The sequence below is a fragment of the Mixophyes fleayi genome, chromosome 1 (genome assembly GCF_038048845.1).
Source record: "Mixophyes fleayi isolate aMixFle1 chromosome 1, aMixFle1.hap1, whole genome shotgun sequence".
Lineage (NCBI taxonomy): Eukaryota > Metazoa > Chordata > Amphibia > Anura > Limnodynastidae > Mixophyes > Mixophyes fleayi.
Window position 1 is genome coordinate 178,922,275 of NC_134402.1, and position 16,640 is coordinate 178,938,914.

The window sequence follows — 16,640 nt, forward strand, 5'->3', positions numbered from 1 at the left end:
CTCATTGCATTACGCTTCTTTATTTAACTAAAATAATATTTTTAAGATTTACTGACTGAATGGCAGCAATGTTATAAAATGGATATATCTATATCCTCTTGCAAACCCTTATGCATCCTGCCCCTTTTTTTTTCCTTTCACTTTTAGCATCCCATATCTTCCTACAGAGGAGATGCTTAAACGTTTTACTACTCTACTTTCAACACACTGAGGACAGTAGATAGAGAGTGGAGATGGAAGGGTAAAGGCTGGATGGGTTTTCTCAGGGATACACAAGAGTAGAAGTTGGAGGAAACATATCAGATAATACAATAAGCCACACAGACATTTGTTAAAAAGGATCAACCAAGTAGTAATGGGAAATAATCATGATATTGTGCTTTTTTAAAACCGTACTGTATCTACTTACCACTTCTGTTGATGTTTCTGCATGCTCTGAAGTCACATGCTCTTGTAGAGAGGTCTCGGTATAACCCATTTTACCACAATAAGGACAAGTAAAAGACTGTGGCTGCTCTACAGAGAAAGCCTCCCCACCATAGTATAAATCTGTGAAGTAAAAAGGACATGAGATCAGTTACGTCAACTGAATTTTTCCGACCATGAACTTGTATCACCAAGATGTTCTTAATTGTTCCACATGTACCCCCCTATTTCCTTTTATCAAAATTGTTAACCTCTCAGATATGATGGAATAGTGTCATTCAACAAACCAACCATTAACAAATACCTGTTTCTTGATATATTCTCCAGAACATACTCTGCATAAAAACTAAAAATGCATACCTAGATTTATCTAGAAACAAAACCAGAGAAGAAATAATGCAGTGTTCTGTTAATCCCATATTATACATGGTAGCAACTGAATGGCAATATAAATGCCCTATAAGTCTACAAAATAGAAAAGACTCTTGTCAGCACTTGTCCTTACCAGTGCATATCTTTGTGTAGCTAGCAAATATGAAGCATGGTGTTTTCAATATTTTGATCAAAGGATTAAGTAAGCCTGGAACCTAGAATCAAGGGTACCTCAATGCATGCAGGTCCTATCCTATACGAACACATATGCTGCACTCATTTTGGGTGGTTATTCTTTATTAAAAGGACTTAAAACATTATTAATATTTATTTATATTTGTGTTCATGATTTTTTTTTTAACCATTTGCCAACTGCTTGAAAATGGTAGAGTGGTGGAGTAAATTGCATTTAAAAAAGGCAGGCTGAAAATTTCTTCAGAGAAAATGTAACTCCTGACACTCTGATCACAGCAAAAGGGAAAGCTATGTGCTACATCCGCATTTAAAGAGAATTTTGTAACATCTGACCCCCGCCCTACCCCAACCAGCAGAGGGCAGTACCAGGAATATTGCAGGAAAGTATCGGGTCTCTGCAGCCTACTAGCACTAACTGCTCCATTACATCCAGTTTACTCTTAATTTAGTGTCTCTAAGAAAAGAGATATCCCAGCAAATAAACCAGGGTCTCCTCAAATGAAAAATAACCATCAAAAATATACAATATGCAAAAAAAATAATAAATAAAAACAAACAACCCCCCCCCCCCCCACTACATTACATCTTTAGACAATTTAATGGGCTTGCACTAACTTTGCACACAAAAAAAACCCAAAAAAAACCCAAAAAAAACCCCACACAATCTTGGGGAAGAAAAAAAAAGTAAATTTTTCCCAAATTTCCCCCATTTTCCCCCCTTATATAATGGATTAAATTTACATTTACTGACCTATGCTACCATAACAAATACTACCCACACTCTATAATACTTTTCACCCAGATACGTTCTTTAACTTTTTCTGTAGAAGTTTTTCTATAAGGAGAAACCAACTAACAACAATATTCTATGTTAGAAAGAATAACATTTGAGCTCGACGGTATAGATTACAAGCAACTAAGTGGCTGATGAGAAGTTGGTCGCAAAATGAGTGTGAATTACGCTTAATAAATTAAAAAAAATTACAGCAGATTATATGTGTATTTCTGCAGGTCTACATTGGCTGCAATTTATGCAAAAACACCTTTACTGTACTTGTGGCATTAGAACAGCCCTTTCCCTCCCCCGTCCTGCCTCTCCAGGCACAGGCGGGAGCAAGTGACAGACACAGAGGTTTTCATGTAAGATACCTCATGCCAGCTGGCTTATGTCCCAATCAACATCAGCCCTTAAGCCTGGCATTGATGAAAATATGTTTCAAAACAGATATTGAAACAGATAAAGTAAAACAACATACCAAAAAAATAATAAATTCTGTATTAAGATGAAAACTAGATTAAATTTCAGTTGTTCACAAGCATATTTTCTATTTACATAGAAAGGGTCTGATGAGGTCTGATACACCTTGAATATGGAGCAGAGGGTAGCTTAAGATATTATAACCACTTGCATTTACTACATGTTAATGCTAGTAAAACATGTGTTAACAAGTTGGAAACCAGAAACCAACGTTACCATACCTAATGCTATTTTAGTAGTGTTGCGGTAGTGTACCATTTTGCACTCCGGCTTTCAGAACGCATCATATTCTATTTTTTATTCATTAGCAAAGCCTATAGCAAACGCCAAATATTAGTAAAAATGCTAATGCTGTTTACCAATTTTTTACTACTAAAAAATTAAATAAAAACAAATCCTTAATCTATACTGACGTTTTAAAATGTTAAGTAAAAATGTCTGTCAATGACCAGCTAGTAAGGAACAATTTAATTTACTTTGAACACCATGTACCGATTCCTTCTTTGATATCACAAGGACTTCCCCCAGCAGAGGTCTCTCCTGCCACTATTACATCCATGTAAAACTGACCCAATAATAGCAACTGTATAAGGTCCAGTTTAAAATGAATTTCTGGGACAAAGGGAGACCCATAAAAACAGACTAGGGTCTCTCTAAAGCTAGGTACACACACTACACAGTTTTCGTCCAATAATCGGCTAAATCAGCCAACATACGACCGCTCGTTCAAAAGTTGGGTCAGTGTGTGCAGTGACACGATGGTCGAAAGTCTGCCCAAATGGATGATTGTCGCCTCATTTGGTTGGTCGTACCGTTTAATATTTTTGTTACAATCTTGTTTCGGTTGTGTAGTGTGTATAAACTTCTGACCGATCCACAACAGTGAGTACGAAATTACAGTCATTGCTCAGGACAACATGGCTGTAAAAAGTCGTTAAAGGGATGTCCGCTCTTCCCTTTATCGTCATAAAAAAGGCTAGTGTGCATGCAGTCCATGGTCCGAGCGATCGGAACATCGATCACATGTAAAATCGATCGGCATAAAAAATTGGTGGAAAATTCTGTAGTGTGTACCTAGCTTAAGCAAAGCTTAATAGATAAAAATTAAAACTGTAGCTAAATGAACTGAAAGATACAAAACTACAGTATTCTACATAGCTTGCATTTACAGCTCTATCAGTCCTTCCAATTTAAGACAAAATACACATCAAGTACGATTAGACTTGAGAGCTAGTCAATTCATTTTTAAGTAAAAGAACAAGTTTCAATAAAAGTTATAAAAAGCCCTGAGTCCTGAAAGTGCATGTTTCCCTAGTTTGCCCATACTTCACTATTTAATAGACTTAAAACTAAAATATTTATTCAAATATGCTAAAAGTAGTAATTTCTCTCGCATAAAATACATAAAATTTACTTACCAACTTGAAGAAACTTATTTAGGATTATTTTCACATTAAGTTGCTTTTTTACATAAAGTATTGACCATGCTATCGTTAACATTTGCTCCCAACAGTAACCATTTTGTTAATGCAAGAAAAGTAATATAAAAACAAAGATTTTCAACTGTTGATTAAAGAGTAATTTAAGATCCACTGATGAGTAGGTATATTTAAAATAAAAAAACCTTCACATAAATTCCAATGAATATCACTTACATATTGACATTTTGGTATTGGTATTACAGATTGGTTCCAGTCCAATGTAACGATTATTGAAAAATTAACCAAATTTTGTGTTGTGTAATTTCGTGTTTCATTAGGTACACAAACCTAGTAGATTTTAGATTAATTTTCTTTCAGAACACAGAGTATGTTTTTTGGCAGCATATTAGTATAAATGACAAATTGGTAAAAAAATAAGTTAAAAAAAGTGTATACTATCCATCCCAAAGCCATATTTAGGCAATTGGTGCAACCACAGAAATCTAAAGCTGGGTACACAGTACATGAAATGCTACCGATTTGCGATTTATTAACGACAGGCAAAAAAAACAAAAAAAAACCTCACGATCAGCATGCCGATTCATATGTACACACTACACACGATTTACTTTCAGATCTGTGCTCTTCATCTGGAGGAGACTGTCACAGTCAGCCTGAAATATGTTATGGCGAGGAACTGGAGCATGCAAATGGCCTGCAGTGTCAGCATGGCCTTAAAGACCACTCTTAGTTTATTTAGCGAACCTAGTGAAGCGTACATCAATGACTTATGCTGCAGCAGAATGAATGAATGGGCTGGCATTTCGCACTATCTGTAGCGCTGACCGTGTGCTTGCTCGCTGTCTCCGTTCTCCTTCACTCAGGATGCATATAGCGCAGATTTACACTGAACTGTCAGTAGTAGCTCAGTGTCTCTATGTTCTCACTGAACTCGTGTGCTGGTTTTGGATGCAGTCCGTAACATTTTACCCAGCAGCAGCATCCCTACATTCCCCAAAGGAAGCAGAGGAGGAAATGAAAATCATGCAGGATTATTTGTTTGTTTCCATTTTCACCAGCTGCTAAATGACAAACATCAAATCAGTGCAACCAACCAGATGAAGCGATGATCGGCACTTTGGGACAACTTTGGATCATCGGGTAAATATACACACTCAAAGATATCTGGCCAATCAGTCGTACATCGTCTGATTGGCACGATAATCTGCTGAAAACTGTAGTGTGTACAAAGCTTAACTCAGATTTAACTGGCTAGTACAGGCATACAAAATGATTATAATTAGTTCAAGGTCTGACAGAGTTCCAGGGCCCAAAGATCAAAGGGTATACATTTTAGCTGTAGAATATTTAGCTCATCAAGGCATATTTTGCAAAGCAGTAAGTGGGGAAGGGCCCAGAGTGGGTGAACATAACTTGGAGTAGACATGCTATTTTAGTAGGTTAGGGAGTGCATGCATGGCTAGTGATATTCATGCATTCTTCCATGTGTGCGAGACACTAATCCAAAATTCACCGGTGTCATGGAAGATGGGATACATAACTGGAGGGGGGGGGGGGGGGGGTGGCTGTGTCTCCCTGCATTTATGCAGCAATAGATCACTTGTAAGCTGATCTAATGCTAGCAAACCTGTCTCCTACCACTAAAATATATCATAGAATCAGTATGTATTATTGCACAACTACAGGAGAATGCTGGATCACCTCCCCTGCCCTGACATGACAATCCCTCAGGTGTAACTGTATCCTAAACATCAATACAAATATGAAAACAGATTGGCAATGTCAGTTTAAGACTAGTAGTTGAGGCTCAGTGCAAAAATTCAAAATAAAAAAACAGGGTGGCTACAATTCAGTTATAGAGTACTATAGTTTGAGATGTGGTTAGGTTTATAGGTAAGACCCACGTTAGGCTTAAAGTTAAATTTTAAAATGTTTTTATTAAATTCAGTAAAGAATTCTATTCAGAGACAAGCAGCTGATTGCAGAGAGCCGAGACATGGTTAGTTAAAAAAAGAACGTTTACTAAGCAGCAGTCCTCCAAAATGTGCTTACAAAAGGAATTATTCGGACAAAGGCTGCTGTTGGTGCGTGATGTGTTAGAAGTGTTCAGAGAGTGATGCTTCTATTTGCCTCTATTCCAAAATCAATGTACAAACACTTCTAAGTAGTCAATGCTTGAAGGACCATTTCCTTAGGAACATCTAGACCCACCTTGTAATGTAGAGTAGATCCTATACTAAGCGAGCCTAGGTAAACTGTAGTGACAAACCGTAAATCTCATGCAAACCCAGAACAGTTAAAAGTACACATTGCCAGCAATAGAATCTATCCCTAAGAACAGTGGTACAGGAAGAGCAACTGTGGATACCCGAAAGACTAGCCGGTTGTTCTAGATGTAACAAACCAGTTTCTCTTACAAGTACACATAACTAAAAGGACACTAGAAATTGTTTCTAATACTACTAAAACAAATTTGATAAACAATATTTAAAATATAATTGTACCTATAATTTACATCCTACAATGGCAGTATAGGCACCAATATGTAAGGAGTACCACAAGATCACGTAAAGAAAGATTTCGGGAACATAGGCACAAAGTCATTAATTGTTGTGATGACCCAGAGTGTCTCAAAATACTTTGCTTTAACACATAATAAAGATCCAAAATACTTGAAAATGACTGGAGTCCAGACAATCTGTGTAACTTTAAGGGTAGACAATAGATTAAAAATAATTATGCTCCAACTAAGCAGATTGGGTTTTTAAAATGCAATGTTTTCAGAGTGATAATAAGAGACCCTGGAATTTAACGACTGGTACTATTAAGACAAAGATTTATAGTAATATTTAAAAAAAAAAAAAAAAAAAAATATTAGGTATCATGCATGTCTATAATGAGCCTTCATAAATAGATCTACATGTATAATTAGCATATACTAGCTATACATATGTACCATTTTATATTTGCTAGAAGGATTTGAGCGCCTATAAAGTTGTGGGAAGCAATCATGTTCTGGATTCTCTATAAGTCTTAAGAATTTGTGATATAAGGAAACTATGGATTTATAATATAGGAGATTTAATAATTGCTAAATATTTATAAATAGCTATTTACTCTTATTTGTTACTGTATTAAATATGTTTATTTCATATGCCCAAAAAACATGACCAAAAAAAAAAGAATTGCTTTGAAAAAGTCTGTCTAAGACAGACGAAACGCGTCAGCGTACTACCTCTACCTCATTTGAAAGATCCGAGAGACCTATCTGTGCTATTAGCGCTATTGGATTGCAAGGAACTTACGGAGCTGGGAACTTTTACACGCTACATTGTTTCTGGACGGTATTCTTAGGGTGCGCACCCAATCTGAATGCTTGTTTGCCGTCTATATGGAACATCGTTGTTTGAGCACGTCGACGGAGAAATCGTGAGTTACTTATACTCCAACATTGCTCCCTTTTCTGTTTTCCCCAATTGGCTTCGTACCTCTGGACATACCACCGTTGGGAATTATTTACCTAAGTACTTTACATCGGAGTCTGGATCTAACACATTATTTACGATCATTCCTATGTTGGTATTGGTTCATATTCTATTGTCCCATGTAGGTCACGTATGGGATAACTATATGTGTTTATAGTTCTACAGCATCATTTCTGGGTCATTTTTAGGAGTGATTATCCCCATCTTTTGCTATATATGTTATATTTTTATTGTGGTCTTTTATCAAATAAACATATGTATACATATGCCTGCTGGGATTTTAAATTATATTTATAGATATTTATTTCTATGAAATTAGTCCCATAGAGACTTCATATATATTTACACATTTCACAGATACCAAGTGTTTATATTTTTTTCTGGTGATTATCTGCGCTGGTTGCTGTTTTCCTATATTTCATATGACCAAATAGACAAACTTTATTCACGCTCTTGTTCTAGTTCTGTAGTATTTCATCGATGTGTTTTTATATAATACAAGAAAAGAGGATAAATTCCTTTCTCTGATTCCATCCGGGGGACACTGCTACCATGGGGTTGTATGAGGGAACATGAGTAGGCACTCAAATAGTTAACTTATTTAACTTCCTGCCAGCAGGCTATACCCCCCTCTGCAAACCTCAGTGTGTAATACAAAATTCCTAAGGAACGGAACTCAAACATCCGAAGAATAACAGCAGAAGGGAGGGAACACAGTGTCCCCCAAATGGAATCAGAGAAAGGGATTTATCATAAGTATAAAAATCCTCTTTACTCCTTCATTCTATCTGGAGGACACGCTACCATGGGACATACCAAAGCAGCCCCCTAAGGGAGGGACTGCTCTGACAGTCCAGTCAGCAACACTGTGCGGCTGAAACTGGCGTCCGGGGAGGCAAGCACATTTATTGATAAAACCAAGTGAAGGTATGGACAGAGGACCAGATGGCCGCCCAGCAGAGCTGGTCCGCTGAACCCCGTTATGCGCAGCCTAACAAGCACCCCTGAGCGTGCAAGGATGGGCGGCAATACGACTCGGCGCAGGTCAATCGAAATGGTCATAGGCCTGCTTAATTGTGGACGAAATCCATGTAGCGATGGTCCACTTAGAAGCAGTCCAACTCCTTTTATGGGCCTCAAATAGTACGAACAGAGAGTCAGTCCGTTGAATGGCCAATGCCCACTTAACATAGATGCTGAGGGCAAGAATCATATCAAAATAAGCCAAGGAGCTCGGGCCTGCAGAGGCAGCAGCCTCCTGGAAGACTGGGACCCCAATCTCCTGGTTCCAGTGAAAAACCTGAAACCATCCTGGCTGAAAAAAATGGAACTGTTCTCAACACAACCCTATCATTGTGGAAGATGAGATAGGGGGACACCAAGAAGCAATGTCCAGGACTAAGTTTAGGGCCCAGGGCTTGAAGGGAAATCCATACCTCCAGAAAATCTGCTATTTTCTTTTGAAAGAAGATAGAGAAGGTCGACACTTGAAACCGTTGGGAACAAAATCAAAGACCTCCATCCAAGCCATCCTGAAGAAATGCTAGGCTGGTCTATTGGCTCGCAGCATGGTGTCTACTACTCGAAGAAAAACCTCTGCACCGCCATAGCCTGACCTCAAGACCATCATCATCAATTTATATAGCGCCACTAATTCCGCAGCGCTGTTCAGAGAACTCATTTACATCAGTCCCTGCCCCATTGGAGCTTACAGTCTAAATTCCCTAACATACACACTCACACAGAGAAAGAGGGAGACAGAGAGAGACACTAGGGTCAATTTTTGATAGCAGCCAATTAACCTACCAGTATGTTCTTGGAGTGTGTCATCAAATCTACAGGGCAGGTACTGGTAAAGAATCTAGCCCTGCTGTAGCAGGTCACCGCGAAGAGCAGAACCTTCCTGCTACCAAGATAAGAAAGTCTGTGGACACTATGTGACAGGGCCAATTGGGTCATCAGTGTCACAGGAAGCTGCCCTAAAAGGGCCAGCAACCTCTGGGACTCTGAAGGACTCGCTCAAAGGGTCCTACTGGAAGGAACGAGACTACAGCAGCCCCCATCCCAAGTGGAGTATCTGAAAAGTGTAAACTGTCATGCCCCGCCACCTCCTGAGGAGTAGCCTGAAGGGCCAAGAAAATGCAAGGAAACGTCTCCATGTCATCTTTCGGCAAATGACTTCTGCTGAAGGAAATGAAGCGACAGCTTGTTTCACATTAGAGTCATCCGCTCAATGCATTGACTCTTTGAGGGTTCAGATACATCACCCACCAGGGCAGAGTCAGAATTCCGGAAGCTAACCTTCCTCCACCGAAGATCTTTCTGAGTCAAAGTGCGAGGAGAGGATGAGTGGAACTATGGACGCTTAGTTCTGGGAGTCTCCAGAAACAAATTTAACTGGCCCAAGTCCCTAACAAAGGACGTAAACTAGGCAGACTTTCCCTGAAGGGGGCTTCTGCTTTTAACGAGGTGGATGCCTGACCAACAAGGCTCAGGTTCACACCCTGCTTCTGATTGTTAAAGGGGCGGTTGAAAGAGGGAGTACCCCAGTCAACGTTGGGATCTCTGCCCTCCTAGATGGCCAAGGACCAGCTCAAAACAATTAGGAGAGGAGAGAAGCCTATGCAGCAATGTCCTGTTTGAATTACAGCCCTGGCTGCCTCGATTGTAATTCCCTCCTGGGAATATACCAACTGTTGCAGAAAAGTGGGGAGATTTCTGTATCTTTTCTCTCCCCCGAACTGCTCCTTTCCTCCTCTGCAATCTGAGAATGCTGACCTAAGCCAGGCTTCTCTCTATGCATACATTTTAGTGAGCAGAAAACAATATATGCAACTACTTCGCTATATCTCATGTAAAACACAATATACTTCCTATTTTATAGCAAGTACTGTGTAATATAAAGATAGAATAATACTTAACCTATCCAAGCTAATGTATCAAGCAGCAGGGGGTCCAGTAGCAGCCAAGTCCAGCGGAGTTTGACTGCAAGTTTTCTTCTCCAGCCGATGCTTTGGCCCTGTGGAAGAAATCAACCTGACGATTAAGACAGGGGGAGCTCTATAAGAACTCCTCACTGTCTGCAGTGCCCAGCGGGCCTCCCGACTGCTTGTAAGGGTCGGTCTGCGGCGCTTCTCTCATTAAGCCAGCAGACCGCCTCTCTCAATGCATTAAATATATTGTCTAATGTAGCTCCACCCCCCCTCTCTGAGGAAGGGACTGGTGGCTTCCAAGATGGCTGCAGCCATCGCTTCTGGATTTCAGGGCTCTATGCTTTAAAGAGCAGTGCCGGTCCCCAGGAAATGATGTGGCCGCATCGTCTCCCGCCGCGTGCCAGCATCAGACAAAGAAGATAGGTGGTGTCTGTGAGAGCCGATGTTCTCACTACCTGACAGCGCTACAGCTCCTGTAGGTAATAGAGATAGGGGGCAGCCTTGCTGTCCCAGCCTATCTTCTTTACACTCCAACATAGTAAAAAAAATGGCCTATAGAAATAAATAAGCAGCAGCAAATAAAAGTCAGCTCAACTCCTTGAAAGAAGAGTACCTACCGAGCAGGACACCAGAGGTGCTACTCCTACAGGCACTCAAAACACACTGAGATTTGCAGGGGGTTGTAGAGGGGAGATATCTTATTTAACAGCCTGCCTGCAGGAAGTTAAATAAGTTAACTATTTGAGTGTCTACTCCATGTTCCCTCATACAACCCCATGGTAGCAATAAATAATTGGGATCATTTATTCTGAAGACACTAAGAAATATATAGCTTTCAAAAAGTTTGATAAGCCAAGTAAAACATGTCAGCTGTAAAAGTACCAACCATCTGATTAAAAAAAAAAAAAAAAAAAAAGACTGCAGAAGAAACAATACAGAGTTTAGGGCGGCGGTTCCCAAAGTGTGCGCCGCGGCTCCCAGGGGTGCCGCGGCGCTGTCACTGGGGTGCCGCGGGCCAGGCAAAAAAAAAAAAGAAAGAGCAGAAACTTACCAATCCGCGCGGCGCCGGGACCCAGCAGCCTCCTCTCTCCCGCAGCTGTCACTGACGTCATTCAGTGACAGCTGCGGGAGAGGAGGCTGCTGGGTCCCGGCGCCGCGAGGATTGGTAAGTTTCTGTTTTCTTTCTCTTTTTTTTTTGCCTGGCGCGGGGCAGAGGGAGGGGGGACAGAGGGCAGACCGAGGGCAGAGGAGGAGGGGGGACAGAGGGCAGACCGAGGGCAGAGGAGGAGGGGGACAGAGAGCAGACCGAGGGCAGAGGAGGAGGGGGACAGAGAGCAGACCGAGGGCAGAGGAGGAGGGGGACAGAGAGCAGACCGAGGGCAGAGGAGGAGGAGGAGGAAGACAGAGAGCAGACCGAGGGCAGACCGAGGGCAGAGAGCAGAGGAGGAGGAAGACAGAGAGCAGACCGAGGGCAGAGAGCAGAGGAGGAGGAAGACAGAGAGCAGACCGAGGGCAGAGAGCAGAGGAGGAGGAAGACAGAGAGCAGACCGAGGGCAGAGAGCAGAGGAGGAGGAAGACAGAGAGCAGACCGAGGGCAGAGAGCAGAGGAGGAGGAAGACAGAGAGCAGACCGAGGGCAGAGAGCAGAGGAGGAGGAAGACAGAGAGCAGACCGAGGGCAGAGAGCAGAGGAGGAGGGCAGAGAGCAGAGGAGGAGGGCAGAGAGCAGAGGAGGAGGGCAGAGAGCAGCGTGAGAGATGGCAGAGAGCAGCGTGAGAGATGGCAGAGAGCAGCGTGAGAGATGGCAGAGAGCAGCGTGAGAGATGGCAGAGGAGGGGGGCAGCGTGAGAGATGGCAGAGGAGGGGGGCAGCGTGAGAGATGGCAGAGGAGGGGGGCAGCGTGAGAGATGGCAGAGGAGGGGGGCAGCGTGAGAGATGGCAGAGGAGGGGGGCAGCGTGAGAGATGGCAGAGGAGGGGGGCAGCGTGAGAGATGGCAGAGGAGGGGGGCAGCGTGAGAGATGGCAGAGGAGGGGGGCAGCGTGAGAGATGGCAGAGGAGGGGGGCAGCGTGAGAGATGGCAGAGGAGGGGGGCAGCGTGAGAGATGGCAGAGGAGGGGGGCAGCGTGAGAGATGGCAGAGGAGGGGGGCAGCGTGAGAGATGGCAGAGGAGGGGGGCAGCGTGAGAGATGGCAGAGGAGGGGGGCAGCGTGAGAGATGGCAGAGGAGGGGGGCAGCGTGAGAGATGGCAGAGGAGGGGGGCAGCGTGAGAGATGGCAGAGGAGGGGGGCAGCGTGAGAGATGGCAGAGGAGGGGGGCAGCGTGAGAGATGGCAGAGGAGGGGGGCAGCGTGAGAGATGGCAGAGGAGGGGGGCAGCGTGAGAGATGGCAGAGGAGGGGGGCAGCGTGAGAGATGGCAGAGGAGGGGGGCAGCGTGAGAGATGGCAGAGGAGGGGGGCAGCGTGAGAGATGGCAGAGGAGGGGGGCAGCGTGAGAGATGGCAGAGGAGGGGGGCAGCGTGAGAGATGGCAGAGGAGGGGGGCAGCGTGAGAGATGGCAGAGGAGGGGGGCAGCGTGAGAGATGGCAGAGGAGGGGGGCAGCGTGAGAGATGGCAGAGGAGGGGGGCAGCGTGAGAGATGGCAGAGGAGGGGGGCAGCGTGAGAGATGGCAGAGGAGGGGGGCAGCGTGAGAGATGGCAGAGGAGGGGGGCAGCGTGAGAGATGGCAGAGGAGGGGGGCAGCGTGAGAGATGGCAGAGGAGGGGGGCAGCGTGAGAGATGGCAGAGGAGGGGGGCAGCGTGAGAGATGGCAGAGGAGGGGGGCAGCGTGAGAGATGGCAGAGGAGGGGGGCAGCGTGAGAGATGGCAGAGGAGGGGGGCAGCGTGAGAGATGGCAGAGGAGGGGGGCAGCGTGAGAGATGGCAGAGGAGGGGGGCAGCGTGAGAGATGGCAGAGGAGGGGGGCAGCGTGAGAGATGGCAGAGGAGGGGGGCAGCGTGAGAGATGGCAGAGGAGGGGGGCAGCGTGAGAGATGGCAGAGGAGGGGGGCAGCGTGAGAGATGGCAGAGGAGGGGGGCAGCGTGAGAGATGGCAGAGGAGGGGGGCAGCGTGAGAGATGGCAGAGGAAGGGGGCAGCGTGAGAGATGGCAGAGGAAGGGGGCAGCGTGAGAGATGGCAGAGGAGGGGGGCAGCGTGAGATGGCAGAGGAGGGGGGCAGCGTGAGATGGCAGAGGAGGGGGGCAGCGTGAGATGGCAGAGGAGGGGGGCAGCGTGAGATGGCAGAGGGGGCAGTGTGCCTGGTAGCAGAGGGGGCAGTGTGCCTGGTAGCAGAGGGGGCAGTGTGCCTGGTAGCAGAGGGGGCAGTGTGCCTGGTAGCAGAGGGGGCAGTGTGCCTGGTAGCAGAGGGGGCAGTGTGCCTGGTAGCAGAGGGGGCAGTGTGCCTGGTAGCAGAGGGGGCAGTGTGCCTGGTAGCAGAGGGGGCAGTGTGCCTGGTAGCAGAGGGGGCAGTGTGCCTGGTAGCAGAGGGGGCAGTGTGCCTGGTAGCAGAGGGGGCAGTGTGCCTGGTAGCAGAGGGGCATTTTTGCATACAACTATATAAGTATTTCTGTCGTGACTTAAATAGTTATTACAACTTTTTGACCCAACTACCTCTAAAACAGGACTGTTCAGTAATTATTTTGGAGGGGTGCCTTGAAAAAATTTGGAGACTAAGGGTGCCGCGAACTGCAAAAGTTTGGGAACCACTGGTTTAGGGTATTTGTGTTAACTACACCCTAGGAGAGATTTAACCCGACATAAAGGTAATTATATCTGGATGCTCCACTCAGTTTAAGATGGTCCATTGTATGACTTGGAATGGTAACAGATCAAACACTAATGCGGTTTTAAAATCCTTCTGACCTCAAAGACTTTGGGCACCAACAGACCTGTATTTGATTTTTGGGGTTAACGATGTGAGTATAAAGAAATTTGATGTTGGGCCGACAGTAAACGCTAATAATGTGCAAATCAAGCTAGATGAAACAATTGCTTTACTTGCTCACCTCAAATAACAGCTCTCAGGGTTGACATCCACTATGTAGTTCCTATGTTGATACTGTAAAAGAAAATTTAAAATCACTTACCGAAGTCTACTCTTGTCAATATGCACTGCATTGGATGGTCAGTTGTATGCCTTGTTGTTGTTGCACCACTTTCATAGCAAGATGCACACAAGTCGTAGTCGTAGCAAATTAAGCACTTGTATCGTCTGCCTCTGAAGTTTCCTTTTAAACATGCATCGCAGCTGACACCTGCAATACATAAAGACGTCTCATTTAGGAATTTTAGGAAGATCTAGTACTCTGTTTAAAAGGCACATTTTGATTCAACTTTCTAATTTTCTAATTAAAAAACTAGTTTGACCCCATTCTTGATTGGGAGTATTTTATATCTTCACTCCTAGAACAAAGTTTCAAGATTTATTCACCCAGGATATTCTGTATATTTCTCGCAAGCAGTGGAGACAAACATGTACTGGCATTGCCGAATTAGATCACTATAGTTGACAGATAAGCTTTATCAAAACCAAAGCCATCAATAGCCATGATCTATTTTTTATAGATTATATTTTTGATGTTCAATACCATGAATTGGACAACCCAGATTTTACTGGCCTTTCTTTTAAATGTGTGTTATGTAAAAAGGTATTTTGAAAACATATAACGTTAAAGGCACAACAGCTATAAAGGTTTGCTTTCAAAGATCACTTTTTAGTCCCCACGCTGTGACTCTCGCCTGAAAATGTAAGTTTACATAAAAATAATAGAACTGCCTTGTGCGATAGATTTTTAAAGCCGCAGTTGTGCAATACAGAATTCAAGGGGCAGTGTAGACCTAAATAGTGACTTTCCCGCATGTTCTGTTTGACAAAAATGGAATCTGTGTAGCTTTCTTTGTGCAAGACTCTTGTATATGAACCATAATTTTCTCCTGGTACTTCAGGAAGAGATTCCTGCCTTTTTTTAATAGAAAACATACATTGCCACCTGGATCATACAATTGGCACTTTTTAGTATCAAGCTTTAGACTTTGTAGTGGCCAATGTCTTCGGCATATGGCCAGGTACATCTAGGTCTTGCAATGTCTGTGATCAGAACAGATACGGGGGTGGAGGGGGTCCTGGATGTCTGGGCACTCAGTGTAGATCGCTACAGGATGCCCCAAAAACTAGAGTGTGGACTGGACTCCACTGCACTGAGTATAATCTGGCTATGCTCCTCCAGTCAACTAGGTGTCTTATCTAGTCACCATGGTGACTGGATTTTGTCAAGCCCTGTATTAGGGTAATAGTAGCCAGATACAAAGCATCTGGTGATCACAACTATCATGCTATCTGCAATATAAAATATAGTACCAGGCGGCACAGCATCAATACAAGTGAGTGGCTATAAGGCAGAAAGGCAGTGTAATAACGAGGTGAGCCTGTCAGCAAGCTTTTTAGAAATTAATTTCAATAAATTGCAGCTTTTTTGCAGCTGCCTTGGGGTCAATGCTGCAACCAGAAACGCAGTTATAAACCGTAAATATTTGTCATTTTAAACATCATCCCACAAGACGTTCTGAAATAATCAAATTGGTTTGAAAGAACATTTTAAGTAATTTACACCGAGAGATGTTAATGTAATTTTATTTTTGCTTCAATAAAGCATTGCCCCCATATAATTATGCAATACATTTAGCAATCTACATACTTTAATTAAGGAAATGCATTCTTCCACAGCATAGCAGAATATTGTAGGGAACACTTCTGAAATACATTTAACTGTTTAATAGCTACAATTCTATAATTAAAGTTAACATGACGGTCAAAATAAAATGTATCCAATTCAAATGCCAAGAAAAAGCCAACATTCTGTTGTACATTTTTTAATATTTAATAATGTATATATAAGATAAGGGTAATTGAAACTCTTCTGGCAGCCTGTTATGCAGAATGTGTATTAAAAGTAAATATTAAAACAAATAGAAACAGGAAACAATGTATCTCTGCCACTTGGCAATATCTCATATGCACAGACATAATCACACCACCACCAAGTGCTCTCTAACAGTCACTGTAAGGAGCGCTGCTAAATAATTAGAATGTAGAGTGACAATGGCAGTATGGAGAAAGGGGGTGGGTCATTTCCAAATGCAATTATGTTTATTTTATGCATAGTGCAAATTATACATTAGTAGACCATCTAATGGATACAATATGGCAGTTGTACACCGAAAAAAAGAATCCCCTGTTTGTGTGGAACAGTAGCTTTTATCCAAGTCAGCTGTATTTCTGCAATTAATTTTTGCTCATTTAAAGGTCTTTAAAACAATCACTTAATAATTTGGTAACAATCGCAGCTCTCATTTTCTTTCAAAAAGGTAACAATGACCCCTTTGAGACAAGTTTACTTTCTTCATGAAATATACTCAATAAATCATTTTGGTGCCAACACCAAGCTCTTGATCATAGAGAAAGATAATTAACATTAATGTAATGTACTTTAATGTTCAG

At 43.1% G+C, this 16,640-nt stretch overlaps 1 protein-coding gene across 1 annotated transcript in view; it reads right to left on the reverse strand.

Moving 5' to 3' along the window:
* The window catches only part of KCMF1 (potassium channel modulatory factor 1), a 51,616-nt gene that overhangs the window by 9,892 nt on the left and 25,084 nt on the right, over positions 1-16,640 (reverse strand). The window contains exons 2-3 of the mRNA XM_075204569.1: positions 14,230-14,397; positions 410-549 (exon numbers count right to left, since the gene is read on the reverse strand). Of these exons, the coding sequence (XP_075060670.1) occupies positions 410-549; positions 14,230-14,397 (308 nt within the window). The remainder of the gene's footprint in view (positions 1-409; positions 550-14,229; positions 14,398-16,640) is intronic.